Raw genomic sequence first — 17,386 nt, forward strand, 5'->3', positions numbered from 1 at the left:
GTTAGCCAGGATGGTCTCGATCTCCTGACCTCGTGATCCGCCCGCCTCGGCCTTCCAAAGTGCTGCGGTTACAGGCTTGAGCCACTGCGCCCAGCCAATAAATAATCTTTTTAAGGAGTTCTCATTCTGGATCTTCTGGCACACATACAAATAGATCTTGAGTGCCCACTGAACAAAAGCTTTAACTAGAAAGAAATACAAACATCTGTTCTAATTGGGATATTTCAAAGTGCCTCAAGCACCAAATCATGCATTAAACTTTAGATATGTTATCTATAAGGAAGGAGACAGAAAGACTGTCAAGGGATTGATTTACCCAGTGTTCTTCCTAGTAGCCCAAATTTTCAGTGTGCCTGTTCTTACCAGGTACCTTGGTCACCTGATGCCAGCTATCCACAAATGAAAGAAGAATTAGCCCGGGAACTCTCCAGTTTCCTTACCCCAGCCCTTTTCTGGTAAGAGGACCATTCTGGAGACAAAAAAGCCAGGACATCTCTTTCAATTCAGATTTGAGTTGGGCTGATTGGTTTCCCACAAATATAGAAATCCCCTCAAAATTCCTCACATACCATCTCCAGCCTCCAGGTAGCCCTCCAGAGTTAGGGACTCAAAATCTCCTGAGACCACTCAACTCAGCTGGACCCAGGAGGCTGTGGGAACTCAATATGCTAATATATGGAAGTCCCATGTCCTACACCATACCCATATCATCTTGGAGTGCTCCTCATTAGAAACGTTAAATCCCGCCCCCCACACACGCGCCCATCTGTCAGCCTATCACACTCCAAAGACAGCAAATATGTCTCTTCTAGGATTCTCTAGGTGAAATATCCTAATTCCTCATGTGTGACCTCAAATCCCCCACTGTCCAGACACCGCCACCTCAGTGATTCCCAGAGCTCTTCCCAATGCTCTGTTTCATACTGTTACAGCTTGAAAAGAGTAATGTGCTATTTTATACCATAATTTGTTTTTAGAAATAAATACCTAGGCTCTCATAAATCAAAATATAGAAAATTAATCTCAACCCAAATCTTCATTGGTGGGTCACAGTTTAAAAAAAAAAAAAGGTTGAGAAACACCATTAGTGAATCTCTTAAAATATGGAGCTCAACTGTCATATATTGCTGGCAGAAATCTCAACTAGTACAATTCTTTTGGAAAGGTAGCTGGCATAATTTATCATGTATCTCTAAAGTATTTATGATCTTTGACTTGGTAATTCCACTTCTGGGAATGTGTCCTGAGGAAATTAGCAGAGGTCTGACACACATATGACTCACAACCATTCTACTCATAAGAGTTAAAACCTATAAACAACCTAAATGTCCAGCAACAACAGAATGGTTACACAGAGTAAGCCACTCAATAGAAGAATAAGCCATTTAGATGGTATCTTATTTAAATGGTGTTTTTAAAGACTTTGCAATGCAAAAATGTTTGCTTTAATGTTGTCTTTAAAAATAGAATTTAAAATATGCATGGTATAACCACAACTGTAAGTAAACAAAAGTATGCTCAGAAAAACACTGAGGATTTGCCCTCAGTAGTATTTATTCTTCCCCTTTCTCTATTTTTTTCAACTTGTCATAATAAGCATGTCCAATCTAAATGTTTAAAGAAAAAAATTACCACCACTTGGCTATCATTATGAAAATAATTAACTGCCTCAAAGTGTCTCCCCACCAGAAAATGTAACTTTACAGTGGGGAAACATGGCAGAAACCCCCTTAACTAAGGGGCCAACAGAAATACCACCAGTAATGGGTCAAATTGATGTCAGGTGCCCCCTGATATAATGCACTAAATGAAAACATCGTCAAAAACCAAATTGAGGAAAATTCTTTAAAAATGTCAAGGTCACAAAAGACAGAGACTGAGAAACTGTTCCAGATTAAAGGAGACTAAAGAAGGACAACTAAATGCAGTGTGTGATTCTGGTTTGGGTCCTGAATAAAATACTACCTTCCTAGTTTTGATCGTCGTACTTGGTTACATAAGAGAATGTTTTTGTGTTTTAGGAAATACTGAAGTATTTAGAGGGCAAAGGAATATCATATATAAACTTCATATATATAGAAGAAAAGTATGATAAAAACAAATGTGATAAAATGTTAATATTTGTGGAATCGAGACAAAGGGCACATAACAATCCTTTGGATTCTTCTTGCAACTCTTCTATAAATCCGATATTATTTCTAAATAAAAGTTAAAAAGAAAAAAACTTGCCTAAAAAAGAAGAAAGGAAAGAATGAGGCTTCCAGAACACAACCAGATACTGCCCCCTGCTCTTGCATAGGCCTTCTGATTCCTCCCCGCCCAGCACTTGCTCTGTCCTTTCCCACATATGTGTCCTTCTGCACTGCTAGCTGAACAGTCTCGCCTCTGTTCATGTGACACTGGGTGGTTTGGCTTTTTTTTATAACTATTATATGGAATCTGCAAAGTACTTGGCATGCAACACATACCTAGCAAATACTTGTAGAATGGTTTTGATGAGAGATATAAAAAAGAACATTAATTTTAGGCCAGGCACAGTGGCTCACACCTTTAATCCCAGCACTTTGGGAGGCTGAGGCGGGCAGACCACAAGGTCAGGAGTTTGAGACCAGCCTGGCCAATATGGTGAAATCCCATCTCTACTAAAAATACAAAAATTAGCCAGGCATGGTGGCACGTGCCTGTAATCCCAGCTACTCGGGAGGCTGAGACAGAAGAATCACTTGAACCAGGGAGGCAAAGGTCATAGTGAGCTGAGATCGTACCACTACACTCCAGCCTGGGCAACACAGTGAGACTCTGTCTCAAAAAAAAGAAAGGAAGAAATAAAGAACATTAATTTTAAAATATGCATACTGTATGCCCCTTAAAAGGGTAAATTCTAAACATCTGCCATGAGCCGCCATAGCTAAACACTACTCTGCACAAGGAGTTAAGGCCTAACCTTAAATCAAGCCTGGGGATCTCACCACCGATGCTTCCCAATGTTCAAATGTCTACCCAGCAGCCTCTGAAATAAAACCAAGCACCATGAGTCCCTGAATGGTGGTGATACTGCTGTGTGTGTGTGTGTGTGAGAGAGAGAGAGAGAGAGAAAGAGAGAGAGAGGGAGGTGGGAGGAGAGGCTGGCCCTGGGATGTGAGACCCTTGGCTACTGGGAGCCAAGAGAGCTAACTGTGCTTATTAACAAACAGAAATGCAAAAGCACCTGGCAAGGAACAGAACGCAAGAGAGGATCCTTTAATCCCAAATCCAGGGTTTAGGGATTAGCCCATAACAACAACAGCCAAAAGCAGAGTGCTTATTGTATGACCAGCAGTGAGCTAAGCAGTTCACGTGTTATCTAACTGAATTATCTTGACAAGTGTACGAAGTAAGCACTTTCATTGTTCCCATTTTATAGATAAAGAAACTGAGACTAAGGGGAGTTAAGAAATTTGCTGAAGGTCACACAGCATGTGAGAGAGCTATGATTCAGACCCAAGTCTGACAGACTCCAGCACCAGAGGTGGGGCGTAAGGAAGACAGATTCCCAGAGCCACACACATCTTACTGCTTGCTGCTGTAAATACAAGGCCAGCTGCATTTCTTCTATTTCACTTCCTTTAAAAAGCCACACCTTATATTTGGGGCTACGCAGCACAGTTTCTCCCCTCTTGTATTCCCCATGGCACAAATGTGGTTGTCAACAATAGACAATTCAGGGGCAGGGCAACTTATCTGAGAGCTTATGAAAACAGGTTTTCTTATCCTGAAATTGCAACTGCAGTGCATTTAGCCAGGACTTAAGTCCCTAAAGCTTTTAATGTTTTGGAAAACCTCTTCGTGAGCCAAGAGGGCTCTGGATCACTGCCAGCTTGGTGTGCCAGGCCTGTTAACGAGGAAGAACTGGTAGAGGGAACATTGAATTAGGCAGCAGGGAGGGCGGAAGAGCAGGTGAATTCCCACTCCGGAAATCAACTCTGCCTCCAAGCTCCGTTAACTGATAAGAAAATAACAACTCAGTGCTCATGACCCATGGTGTACATCTATGCTTTTACACACATGATCTCATCTCATCCTCTAAAGCTGAGAGTCTAAGCCACTGGTTCCACCCTTCAGGTCTCAACCCAAGAGCATAGTCATAAAAATCAGTGAGTTACAGTAGCATTTTTAAAAAATTACATTGACTAGAAAACATCAGTGAGTAGCATAGGTAGCAACACTGTGCATTCAGTGAACCGAATATTACTGGGTTACACTGTAAAATGTATAACTATTCTTGCAGGAGTTGAAAAACTATCATAAACAATCAGTGTTTATAGGCAGAGGTGGTACTATCCCCACTTTAGAGATGTGAAAACTGAGGCTCAGAGAAGGGATTTGCCTCAGATTAAGCCTAAAACAGTAGAGCCAGGACGCTGCCAGGACAGATTTGATGCTTTTCTCTTGGCCTGTCAATGTGAATAGTTCCAACAGACATCCCTGGAGCATCATCCACTCCCCATTGCTCCACCCAGAATAATACCTGCAAGGCTGGCAAGTCTGCTTTCCCTTCCAATCTAGCTATTGAGCATGACCTGCTGAAAAGAGCCACAGTGACAACCTAATCCATCTCCCCTCTGCTACCAGCATGTTCACAAGCCCCCAAATCCCTTCAGAGAAAAGCACTTGCTCAGGTCACGTAACAGCAAGCAGACAACGGTGACACAGCTCCAATGTGAGCAGAACTTGTGCTACACACTCAATCGAGAGCACCCAGCTCGGCTGGCAAAGTACCACCAGCCATGTAAGATTAACTTCGAAATGTGTCTAGTTTTGTAGCTGTACCACAGCACTCAGTATTCTGGGAATACAGATTCCTGGGCTTTCTTCTTGAAGAAAAACATCTCCAGGGTCTGGGAGTGCAGGAATCCATTTAACACATATCTCCTTAAGGTGAAGAAACTCCATCACTGACCCATCTTTGAAAAACCCTCTCTCTGGGCCCCACATCACTCCCCTGTCCACTGTTAGCCAGAATTTTCCATCTCCCCCGCTCCTCCCATCCTCCTGCCTCCTTCCATTGCTCATCCCTCTGAAATCTGCCCTCCCCACCACCACCACCACCAAAAAGGCTCTTGGTGAAGGCTCAACAATGACCTCCCTGTAGATAAACCCTACAGGCACTTCCAGTTCTCATCTTGTTTGGCCTCTTGGACTGGATGAGACACTTGGTTTCCCTCCTACCTCTCTAACAATCATTCCTTTCTTCTTTGTAAACCCTCCTCTTCCCATTCTTTAAATTTGAAGTTCTGCAGCTCACTCAGTCTACCCTCTCTTCCTACCCTATATGGTCCCCCAGCCAACTTCACCCACTCTCCTGAACAGCACCCCTAAATCAACATCTCCAGACCAGACCTCTCTTCTAATCAACACATCTTTACGTCCTGCATACTCAGCAGTTCTTAAACTGGAGTCAAGTATAATTCTAAAATGTTAAAAGCCTAATTCTCATACAAATAGGTATTGAGCATATTTCAAAGTTTTACTTAACTCGCTAATAAGAGACCCTAAAAAAGAGGATATAATCCTGATATAAGACTGCTACATTAGATACCAACAGGTTAATGTCCTTCAGGGCAATAATCTTTGTGTTTCTCTTCTTTACCAAACAGAAATAATTTGCATCCTACCTAACTTTACAAAGTATGGCCCATAACAAATAATAAATAGAGTTACATCCCCTAGAGCACAGCTGGTCCTTAGGTGGTCTCTTATACAATACTCTAGTACGATACTAAAAGGTCACAAAATCATCTTTTATTTCCAAGTTTTAGATAATTTTTTTCCACTGTAGTCTATGAATTTGGATGAAGAAAAATGACATCATTATCTTCACTAACCTCTAACTGAAATTTAGCCTTTCCTGTTTTATGAATGTATTTATAAATGTATAAATGCTTTCTACATTTATGAATGTAGATAACAAATTACAGTAGTAATTAGGGTAGCAGTGTCTGTGACTTTGCCACCAACAGAAATCAGATTTCCTTACCACATTACAAGATATCCTGAAACACTATTTATGCTCATCACTACTTAAAATTATAGAAGTTATCAAACTTGTACCTTCAATCTTTTCACACGATGCATTAATAAACATAAATATTATTTTATCACAACTTGTTATATTTTGATAACTGTATTTCAATATAACTGCTTTCTTTGTAATTCTATGCATTTTACTTTACACATTTAAAAACATTATTCAAAGAAAAACCCAGAGGTTCTCAGAGAAGCCTTTCCTGACTCCTTGAATTAGGTTAGGGAGCCCTGTTATACATTCTCTTACCACATTATATTAACAATTTCTGTTTCCAGCACTTATTACCTGAACTAAATAATTAATCAGTGGCTGTCCCACTAGGCCATGAGAGAAAGAGATGTTGTCTGACTTATTTATGGTTATCCCCAATGCCTTAGCATGAGGCCTGGCTCATAAAAGATTCTCAAGGAAATATCCATTTGGGAAAAAAAAGAAGTATCTGTTGAATGAATGAACATCTGTGGCACATGTAGGATGTTGATGCTGGTCCACTTTCCTTTGAAATAGGGGGCATGTACTAATACTCTGCCCAGGACCCATAAAGACTAGACCCCGTGATGAGAACAAATCCACTTGGTCCTCAAGACCCTTCCCTGCTTGGCCCAACAATAGAGCTTTCCTACCAGGCCCACATTTGGGCTCAGATACTGGATCATCTTTATGTTTAAGCCCCAGCCTACAACCCTTAACCTTGATTTTCATCAACATCTTCCAACAAGGATTAAAGGACCTGCTCACAAATTCAAGGAATCTGTCTGCACCCAGGGGTTGGAGGAACTGCAGGATTCTTTGCAGCAAATGGACACTCAACCCCTGCGCCTCCGCAGCTTTAATGGGTTGGAAACTCTGAAGCCAGACACAGGCCCACCATCACACCATCTTGGAATGGAATGTGCATCAAACTGGTGCCTCAGTATGATTTTGAGGAATAAAGGCTCTTTTAATCCCACACTCCATGAGTGTCTTCAACCCCCCAGTGCAAGATCACAAAGCTAATTATTTATAAGTGGTAGCAAACTGGTATATGGAAAGAGGCCCTGTTGATGTAGGGTGGCAATAGGGGACAGTGAACTGGAGCTCCTCGGAGGAAGGACACAGTCAGCACGTGCCTGGCTGGCCACTCCCGTACAATGTCACAGCTACCAGGGAGCAGCTAAAAAACAAGTTTCAGGGACACTCCTGGAAAATGGCTGCCGACGCAGCTGCTTACACATTCAAGCCAGGCACTGAGAACTCTGACTGTGGTCCCCACCTATCTCTTTATTCCTTCACCTTCCAGGCCACAGACACCTCAACCTCGTCTAAGGGCATGTCGCCTCCCACCTCCCTGTCCAGCCACCCACCCCTCTCCAGGGGTAATGGTACTGGGCTATCCTACTCATCTCACTAAGTTACATGGGGCTCAAAACCACACTGACGTGAAATACATGGAAATGCTTTGCAAACTCTAAAGCCCTCTACAAATGCATCCGATTTAACAATTCTGCCAACAGATCACACGGGGAGCCAGAGGCTCCAGGCAGTGCTGAAAGATGGCCAGGCAGAAGGGATGGGCCAGCCCACCAGGGCTGAGAACTCCTGCTCCTTCCCTCTCCCGTTGGGACCGAAGATGTCAGGTGTTAAAAACAACACCACCCCCACCCTCATCCCCTCCCTCCCCCACACACACATGCACACGCACAAGGAAGGAGAGGTGGGGGGCAAATAAACCATCCCAAGTCCAGGTAATGTGGAAGAACCTCAGTCTCTCCTTATACCCCATGCATTCATTTCTGGCCCACTGTCATTCAGATAGCCTCAAAAGCTACCACAACCACCAAGCAAGACACAAGAGCCCTACAGAACAAAACCACAAAGCTGGGGCAAAACCTCCAGGGATATAGTGTGTTTGGTGTCTTCATTCCCAAGAGGGGATCTACTTTCAGAAGAAAGGGGAGAGAAACCAAGCACACTTATATCCTGAGCTCTTCAGCACACCGCCCTGACCTGGGATCTCTGCAGCGGCCTGGCAGAGAGGGGGCAAGGAGGGAGTCAAGAGCTCAGCTCCAAGTAACTCCCGTGGGGAGAATCCTAGCAGCACAGGGGGCCCCCTAGCAGGCATTCAAATCATGCAGCTTCTCTCTGGCCCTTCCCTGCCCACCTCCTCCTCTTAACTGACTTCCCCATCATCTCTTATTCAACAACTGGCAATGACTGCTGAGACTCCCAGTGACTGGACACTTTCCTGTGCCAAGCACTGTGTTGGCTGCTTCCTGTATCTCTTCTAATCCTTTCAACACTTCAAGATGGATATCATTACCAGCACTTACAAACAAGAAAACTGAGGCAGGGCCCAAGGTCAGGCAGCTCCTGAGTGTCTAGCTGGCTGAAAGCCCATGTTCTTTCCACTACATAACACTTGAATTTATCTTGTAGATAACGGAGAGGAAAGTAAGGATGAAAGTGTTGTTCTGGGAAAATTAATCCAGTCTCTCCCCCTCCCATCCAACCCTACATGTGGCCTGATTGCTCTTGTTATTAAAAGGGCAGCTTTCATCATGTCTCTCCATTACCTTCAGAATCGAGTCCCCATGGCTTTGCCAGGCATTTAAGGTTCTTTACGATCCACTTTTTCAGTCTTATTCCCCTCATCCCCAGACTCAAATCCTCCCTCCATCCAGCCTGGCCTATCATTCCTCATTTTCCATGTCTCTGGCTTAGAAGGTTTCCTTCTCTGCCTGTGACATTAATTCCATCAGCCAAACACAGACCAGGGCTGATGACATGCCAGGCCCTGAGTTAGGTGCTGGGGACACCACAGCCAGGACAGGGTACTCCCTGCTGTCACAGAGCTCCAAGTCTGCCCTTCTTGTGAGGCCAGCTCATACCTTGCTCTTTCCTGGGGCCTTCTCTGGTCACTCGGTGTCCCACTGCTTGGCCTCGTCCTGAATCCCCAGCACACGGGGGTTGCCGCTCTTATGGCACTCAGCCACACTTCCACCTTATATGCCGGGTCTGTTTTAAGACTTCCACTGTAATGTGTTTATTTCTGTGGGAAATGTGCATTCCAGGTTCCAAACAGCATTTTAAATGGCAATTCAGTCCTCAGGCCAGCTCACAAAAGCCTATTAAATATATAATGGTCCCAGAGAAGTACAGAACCTAAATAAGTGTACCTTAAAAGCTCTACAGGAGAAGCCAGGAGCAAACATCTGCCTCCTGCACCTCCACCCACTGTCCTCCAGGGTCTGAGCTTCAAGCGACCATCGGGGCAGAGGCAGAGACGCAGGCGGGAGATGGAGGAGTGGGAAGAACCCGATTTACATTCAGCAGATCTGGCTCTTCTCCCAGCTCTGCCTTCACTAACTGGGTGGCCTTGAGTGAGTCCCTTCCCTCCCTAAGCCTCGCTATTCTCTTATAAAAGGAGAAGGCTGAGTTAGATCAGTTCTGAATCTCACAGATCAGCAGAATTTATTTTTTTAAATATAAATATGCAACACGGATTTTATATTAAAAATAAATTTTATCAAGACAGGACTTTTAAAAAGAAATCACAATATACCACAACCAGCCTCATTTTTCAAAAGGATGCTGTAACCACCCCCCATCAAAATATGGTCATCATGTCAGAAAAATTGACAAGTTTTTAAACTGAAGATGTTTGGATTCATGAAAAACAAACAAACAAATACGCCATTTTTTTTTCCAGTTTGACTGTAGACCAGAAAAGTCCAGCCCAGCCCAACTTCAGTCCTTGGCCCGATGCTTGAGAATCACTGAGCTAGGAGACCTAGAGTTCGCTCCAGCTCGACGTTTCTCCATCCTACAGGCTTGATGGAGACCACAGGACAATCAGCATGGATGGTCCTAGAGAAGGGTCAGCTGCAGGGAGGAGCTGAGCTGGACAGCAGGAAAGCAGGCAGTCAGCGCAGGGATGGGAGCAGGACAGCATGGCCCGCCAGGGATCGCCCTGTGCCCTAGGGCTACCTCCTGCCCCTGTGCCCAGAAGTGCTTGGGAGGGAAGGTACCGCCACCCATAGCCTCTGAGGGCACAGACACCCAGCCTGGAAGCTCTTGGAATTAACCTGTCCCATGTGTTTGACTGTGACACCTTCCACCCCAGTATTATTCTGGAAGGCTGAGGGTTCCCAAAGGAACATTTTAAAAAAATCTTCATTAACTTTCCTGATTATAAACTAATACATATTCATGTGAAAAACTTGGAAACTACAGAAAAGCATAAGCAAAGAAGCACAAGTCATCACAACTCCTCCTTCCAGAACAATGACTGTTAACATTTTGATGCACTGCTAATTCTTCATGCACGTAACTTCAGCCACCCTGGGATTTGGTTTTATATCCTGCTTTTCCCTTAGTTATCACACTTGGGCATTTTTCCACATCCTTAGATATTCTTCATAAACATCATAAAATGTTTTCATAATAAACATAACATTCTAGTAAATATAAATATTCTTTACAAACATGGCAATGGACTGAAATATTTCTTCTTCTTTGTTTTTTCTTTCTTTTTGAGATGGCGTCTTGCTCCATCCCCCAGGCTGGAGTGCAGTGGCACAATCTCGGCTCACTGCAATATCTGCCTCCTGGGTTCAAGCAATTCTCCCACCTCAGCCTCCTGAGTAGCTGGGACTACAGGTGCCTGCCACCACGCTCGGCTAATTTTTGTATTTTTAGTAGAGATGGGGTTTCACCATGTTGGCCAGGTTGGTCTCAAACTCCTGACCTCAGGTGATCCGCCTCAGCCTCCCAAAGAGATGGGGTTACAGGTGTGAGCAACTGTGCCCAGCCAGGACTGAATATTTCTGTCATTCCCCCGAAAATTCATATGTTGAAATCCTAACCCCCAAAGTGATGGTATTAGGAGGTGGGGCCCTTGGCAAGTAATTAGGTCATGAGAGTGGATCGCTCATGAATAGGATTAGTGCCCTTGAAAAAGGAACCCGGGAGAACTGTCTAGTCCTCTTTCTATCATATGAGGATACAATAAGAAGTCAACAGTCTTCTGGAGGAGGGTCCTTGCCAGAATTCAACCATGCTGGCACCCTGATTTCAGACTTCCAGTCTGCAGAACTGTAAAAAATACATTTCAATAATTCTGCATCACCAGTCTATGGGATATTTGTTATAGCAGGCCAAACTGACAAAAATAAACATCACTTTTCATGATATGGACAAGGCCAGATATTATTTAACCAAGCCACTATTATTGAGAATTTAACCCATTTCCGCATTTTTGCTATTGTAAAAAAAATGTGGTGGGTGTATGTCCCTGTACATGAATCCCTGCAGATGCCTTTATATCCTTCAGGTCACAGCCCAGGTGCACATATCAGCCCTCAGTAAATATTGAGTGAACAAAGAAACCCAACCAGCTTCCAGGAACCTGGAGAGCCCTTATCAGATAGATACAGCATTTAAATTTACAAAGGCCCAACCTACTGTCCAGCGATCACTCACCACTGCTCCTGTTGGCATGCTCCCTCCACCTCCTACCTGCTAAGCCAACTCTAGGGCTTAGGGAAAGGAGAAGATAGAAATTGCTTGCTCAGGACTCCCAGGTTCTAGTGATTTCAGCAAACCTACCTGCTCTTCCGCATCTCCCAGTGAAGGGGACCCGCAGCCCCCCAATGCCTAGTTAACTACCACACTCCTTTCGGACTCTGTTCAGCTCCACCACCTCAGGAAAGCCATGGCTGACCTCCCTTTAAATCAATGTATGGCTCCTGTTCAGTGAAGGTATCAGTACCTAAGGTCACAGCACTTACTGTTCTGTCATTATTTGCTCACAGGACTGACTCCTTTGCCCAATCCAGGGCAACACCAGACGGCAGGCACAATGTGTGTTTTGCTCTCTACCCAAAATCCAACCCAGTAGAGGGCAAACTATCGATCCAAACAATGTGATTGATAAATAAATGTCTGCCAAATGAAATTTCAGATTCTCAAGTCCATTGTTTTCACAAGAAGGAGGGGAAAGAGAGGAAAGCAGAACCTCCTCCTCAGTCCAAGCGCAAAGACCCGTGGGGGCCTTGCAGACGATAGCTCCCTCCTCCTGGCCCAGACCCGCCCAGACCAACTGGCTCCAGGGGACTGATGGCAAAACAGCGTTCAACAAACCCAGACGCAATGAAGTGACACTGCCCCACTCCAGCTTGGTTCTCCCCGAGAGGGAGAACACAGACCTAAGAGAACAGGGGGCTTCCTTCCCCAGTCGTTTCCAACCAGAGTACCAGGCCACTCCTCACTGGTGATCCAGGGTATTGGGAGATGGAAGTGTTTCAAGCAACTCAACCCACACTCTTTTTCTCCTCCCCTTTGCCCAGTGTCCTTGCCACACCCAAATGGAAAATAACGGAAAATCTGGGTTGGGGAGGGTGCCAGGAGCAGGAAGTTCCCTGGAACTTCAGGAGAAAAGGAGTCAGGATGGTCCTAAAATAAGGGAGGGCATAAGTTATGGAAAAGATGGGGAAGGAGGCCACAATATCCCATCACACACCCACAGCGACACGAAGGCCAAACCCTAGTCCTGGGCGAGCAGGCACACCCATTCCGACCTCTCTCAGGGAAGCCTGGAGTCCCCCCACCAAGTGTAGCAAACTCCTCTTGGAGCCCACTCCTTTTCCACTTTCGTAAGATTTTGCAGTTTACACAGCTTCTTTCTCTGAGACCTCATCCGACCCTCAGAACCACCCTATGGGGGTACCTTTGCCTTTCTATATCATGGCTGAGGAGACTAGCTCAGATACATTAAATGAACCGGCGCGTCACACGGCTAGAAAGTGGCTGAGGCTCGAGCCAGCCCCTCAGTTGGGTGTAGGAGCAGCTCCTCAGCTGGGGCGGGCTGCGTCGACCCCACCCAGCCCACCGAGCCTGGCCTGTGGGCGGAGGCCCAGGTAGTGGCCCGCAGTTTCCCAGACGCCTGGGGTCGAAACCAAGAATAAGGTGGCCCTAAACCAAGGTTTCCGGCAGTGCAGGTAGTAAGCACCCCCGTACCACCCCGCACTCACACAGGTGCAGGGCTCGGAGTCTGGGGCTGAGCACACCCGCAGCCCGCCGGCGTCCCGCCTGAGCTGGTGGCTGTGCCCTGACCTGCATCCCCGCAAAGTTGTGGCCGTGGTGTAAGCACCCTGCCAGGGATCGCCCGGCGCCCCACAGCTGCCTCCTGTCCCTGCACCCGGGAGCGCTTGGCGGGGAGGGCACCGGGACTCCCGCTGTCTCCCGCGTAGCACCCGGTGTCCGCCTGCCTGGCATGCACGCCCTCATCCCGGTGCCCCGGGGCAGCTTCCCGCAGGTCCCGGAGAGGGCTGGAGCAGAGAGCGCAGAAGGGCACGCGGGGCACACGTGCCGGCCCAGTCCGGACCCCTGCCCCACAGTCTCACCCAGATTGCCAGCAGCAGCCATGCCGGCCCGGCCCGCGCCATCCCCGCAGCCGCTGCCCACCGCTGGCTCCTGTCTCCACTCCGGCGCCCGCGCCTGCCCGCCAGCCTGCTAGCTCCACCTCGGCCAACCACCACCGCCACTTCCCAGCCGCTCCCCGCCTCCGAGTTCCCGGTGCCACGTCTGCCAAAGCATGCGCAGCAGCCGGGGAGAGGCGGCCAGGAAGAAGTGCTCGCTGGGAGTTGTAGTCTGCAGCCTGGCTCAGCTGGGGGCTGCGGGTGCGGACTGGGCTCCGACGCCACGTGGCAGCGAGTGAAGTGTGAAAAGGCAAGGTCAGGGAGTAAAGAAAGGCAATTAATGCACAGGGGGCTTACTCTGTGCCTGGAGCTTCAGAAACAGTATCTCACGCAGCTCACAGAAATTAGGTTTTATTTTCTCCACTTTGAGGATTAGGAGGCAGCCCAGGGAATTTAAGTACGTTGACCCAGATCACACAGCCGGTAAATGGCAGAGTCCAATGCTGCCTGTGAAGGACAGGAGAAACCCTCATCCCTGCCTCCCAGACTCCCCCCGCTTATTCTATTTAACTTCAGTAAAACATTATTGAGCTGTTGAAAAACAATTTGGTGGCTCCTCAAAAACTTAAACATAGATGACCATATGACCAGCAATTCCACCCTTAGGTAAATACCCAAAAGAGTTGAAAACAGGTATTCAGACAAATGCACGTACACCAGTGTTCGCAGTAGCACTATTTACAATAACCAAAAGGTGGAAACAACTCTAACGTCTGTCAAAGGATGAATGGATAAACAAAGTGTGATACATCCATCTAATGGAATGTTATTTAGCCATTAAAAGGAATAAAATGGCCCAGCAGGGCAGCTCATGACTGTAATCCCAACACTTTGGAAAGCTGAGGCAGGAGGATCATGTAATACCAGGAGTTTGAAACCAGACTGGGCAACATAGCGAGACCTCATCTCTGCTAAAAATAAAAATAAAATAAAATAGCCGGTGTGGTGACAAGGAACTGTAGTTCCAACTACTTGGGAGGCTAAGGCAGGAGGATTACTTGAACCTGGGTTATGGAGACTGCAGTGAGCTGAGATCATGCCACTGCACCCCAGCCTAGGCCACAGAGTGAGACCCTGTCTCAAAAAAAAAAAAAAAAAAAAAAGAAGTGAAGGGAATAAAATGCTAACACGTGCTGCAATGAACGAATCTCAGAGATGCATGCTAATGAAAGAAGTCAGACACAAAAAGTCACATATGATGTGATTACATCTTATGACATATTTAGAATAGGTAAATCCACAGAGACAGAAAACATAGTAGTGGTTGCCCAGGGCTGGGGGTGGAGAGGAAGGAAGGAAGGAATGGGGAATGACTGCTTAATGAGTATAGGGACTCCTTCGGGGGTGATAATACATTTTGGAACTAGATAGATGATGGTTCCACAATATTGTGAATGTGCTAAATGCCAGTAAACTGTACACTTTAAAATGGTTAATTGATGTTATGCGAGTTTTACCTGGGTAAATATTTTCAAAAGAGAAAAACTCTTTATTTAACCCATTCCATGTGCTAAAGCAGGGGTCCCCAAACCCTGGGCCTCTGGACAGTCTGTGGCCTGTTAGGAACCAGGAGGCGAGCGGTGGGCCAGCGAGCATTACTGCCTGAGCTCTGCCTCCTGTCAGATCAGCGGTGGCATTAGATTGTCATAGGAGTGTGAATCCTGTTGTGAACTGCACATTCAAGGAATCTAGGCTGTGTGTGCCTTATGAGAATCTAATGCCTGATGATCTGAGGTAGAACAGTTTCACCCCAAAACCATCCCCTGTCCCCCCACCATCTGTGGAAAACTTGTCTTCCACAAAACCGGTCCCTGGTGCCAAAAAGGTTGGGCCCTGCTGTGCTAAAGCATTCATGCATGCAGTCAGTTTATACATTCAAGAATGTTTATTGAACACTTACTATGTCCTGAGGCTCAAGATATCTAGTAGTGAGATGAACAAGAGAACTGCACAGTCAGAGGTTGGTAAGTTATAGCTGAAAGGTCCTTGCCTTCTGTCAGGAGAGTCAAAGCGCAAAACTTAGAAGTTATCCATCACTCACTTCCTATTCCCAACAGGCCCATCCAACCCCTCACCACATCCTGTCAGTTTTACCTCCAAAATATATCTCTTCCGTCTCCTCCTGAGTCTAAGTCGCTGACATGTCAGTGACTATTACCTAGGGAAGGGTAACAGTCTCCGAAGGAGTGTGCCTGTTTCTCCCCCACACCATCCATTTGTTAATGTCAGTTAGATCTTGCTTGCCCCTCCCCTGAAACTCTCCAGTGGTTTCCCGTTACCCTTAGAATAAAATCCAAACTCTTCCCACAACCTGCAAGCCCTGCATGGTCTCGGCCCTTGCCTAGTAGACCTCATCTCCTGCCTCCCCCAACCCCTGTCCACTGGGTTCAGATACACAGACCATCATTTCCTCATTCCTCCCCTCTCCAGAGCTGCTCCTACCTCAGGGCTTGTGCTCCTCCTAAATTCTTTGCCTTAGCAATTTCCTGGGCCTTTATCTGGCTGGCGCCTTGGACTCCTTTAGGGCTCTCCTATCCATCGCCTCTCAGAGAGGCCCTTCAAGAGCAGTCCATCTACAGGTGAGTTTACCCTCCCCACGGCCAAGCTCCTTTTTCTCTATCCCAACTTCTGCTTAGGTTCTGTTGCTTTTTTGCCCAGCACCTACTACAATCCACAAGACTTACTGAGTCTTTGTGTTCATTGTCTTTTGTTCCAGCCTGAATGTCAGTTTCCTGTCTCTCTGTTCATCACCTTGCTTCCAGGGCCTAGCACAGGATGGAGCCACAGATGGTTCTCAGTGTTCTTTTTGATGAATGACTGAATGATTGAGCGAGGTAATGTGTTGGGAAGTGTCAGAAATTCCTAAAGCAGTTTTGGGACAGGGCTTCCATGGCATGCTCTGCTCTGCAACCTCGAACTTATGATCTGCACATGGGAAAGTGAGCCTTGCACCCCTCTCTGTGGGTCTCTGCTGCTCATCTGTAAAATGAAATGGTTGGTGAGGATGCAGAGCTACTGGAACACTCACACATTGCTGTGGGAGTGTAAATTGGCTCACCTACTTTGGACAACTGTATATGTACAAAATCTGCGCCAAAATGTTCATGGCAGCTTTATTCATAGAAGCTGTTATGGACTTGTGTCCCCCCCAAATTCATATGTTGAAGTCTTAACTAACCCCGACTACATCAGAATATGACTGTACTTAGAGACTTTAAAGAGGTAATTAAGGTTAAATGAGGTCATTGTGGTGGACCCTAATCCCACATGGCTGGTATCCTTATAAAAAGAGGACAGTAGGACACATATATAGAGAAAAGCCCATGTGAAGACACAGAGAGAAGACAGATGGGACACGCCAAGGAGAGAGGCCCTCAGAAGAAATCAACCCTGCCAAAACCTTGATCATGGATTTCTAGCTTTCAGAATAATAAAAAAAAACCAAACCTCTGTCATTGAAGCCACCCAGTCTATGGTGGTCTGTTACCGCAGCCCTAACAAACCGGTACAGTAGCCCAAACCAGAAACAACCCAACTGTCAGAACAGGAGAGGAGATAAATTAATGATAGCATATTCTGCAAAAAAAGAGAGACAGAGAGAGAGAGAGAGAACAAACTACTGATTATATACAACAACGTGGATGAATCTCAAAACCCCGATGTTGAGCAAAAGTAGCCAGACACAAAATAATATATACTGTGTGATTCCATTTATCTAAAGTTCAAGAACAGGCAAGTACAATCTGTGATGATAAAAGTAAACAAGTGGACGAGGAATAGAGACGGACTGCGGGGAAAGCATGAGCAAACCTTCCAGGTACTGGAAATGCTCTGCATCTTGCTTTTTTGTTTCTCTGTTTTG

At 46.0% G+C, this 17,386-nt stretch overlaps 1 protein-coding gene across 1 annotated transcript in view; it reads right to left on the reverse strand.

Moving 5' to 3' along the window:
* The window catches only part of PDIA5 (protein disulfide isomerase family A, member 5), a 92,937-nt gene extending 79,295 nt beyond the window's left edge, over positions 1–13,642 (reverse strand). The window contains exon 1 of the mRNA XM_011950796.1: positions 13,450–13,642. Coding sequence (XP_011806186.1) covers positions 13,450–13,491 — 42 coding nt within the window. The 5' untranslated portion in view covers positions 13,492–13,642. The remainder of the gene's footprint in view (positions 1–13,449) is intronic.
* Between the last annotated feature and the right edge of the window lie 3,744 nt (positions 13,643–17,386).

The sequence above is a fragment of the Colobus angolensis genome, unplaced genomic scaffold (assembly GCF_000951035.1).
Source record: "Colobus angolensis palliatus isolate OR3802 unplaced genomic scaffold, Cang.pa_1.0 Scaffold31, whole genome shotgun sequence".
NCBI lineage: Eukaryota > Metazoa > Chordata > Mammalia > Primates > Cercopithecidae > Colobus > Colobus angolensis.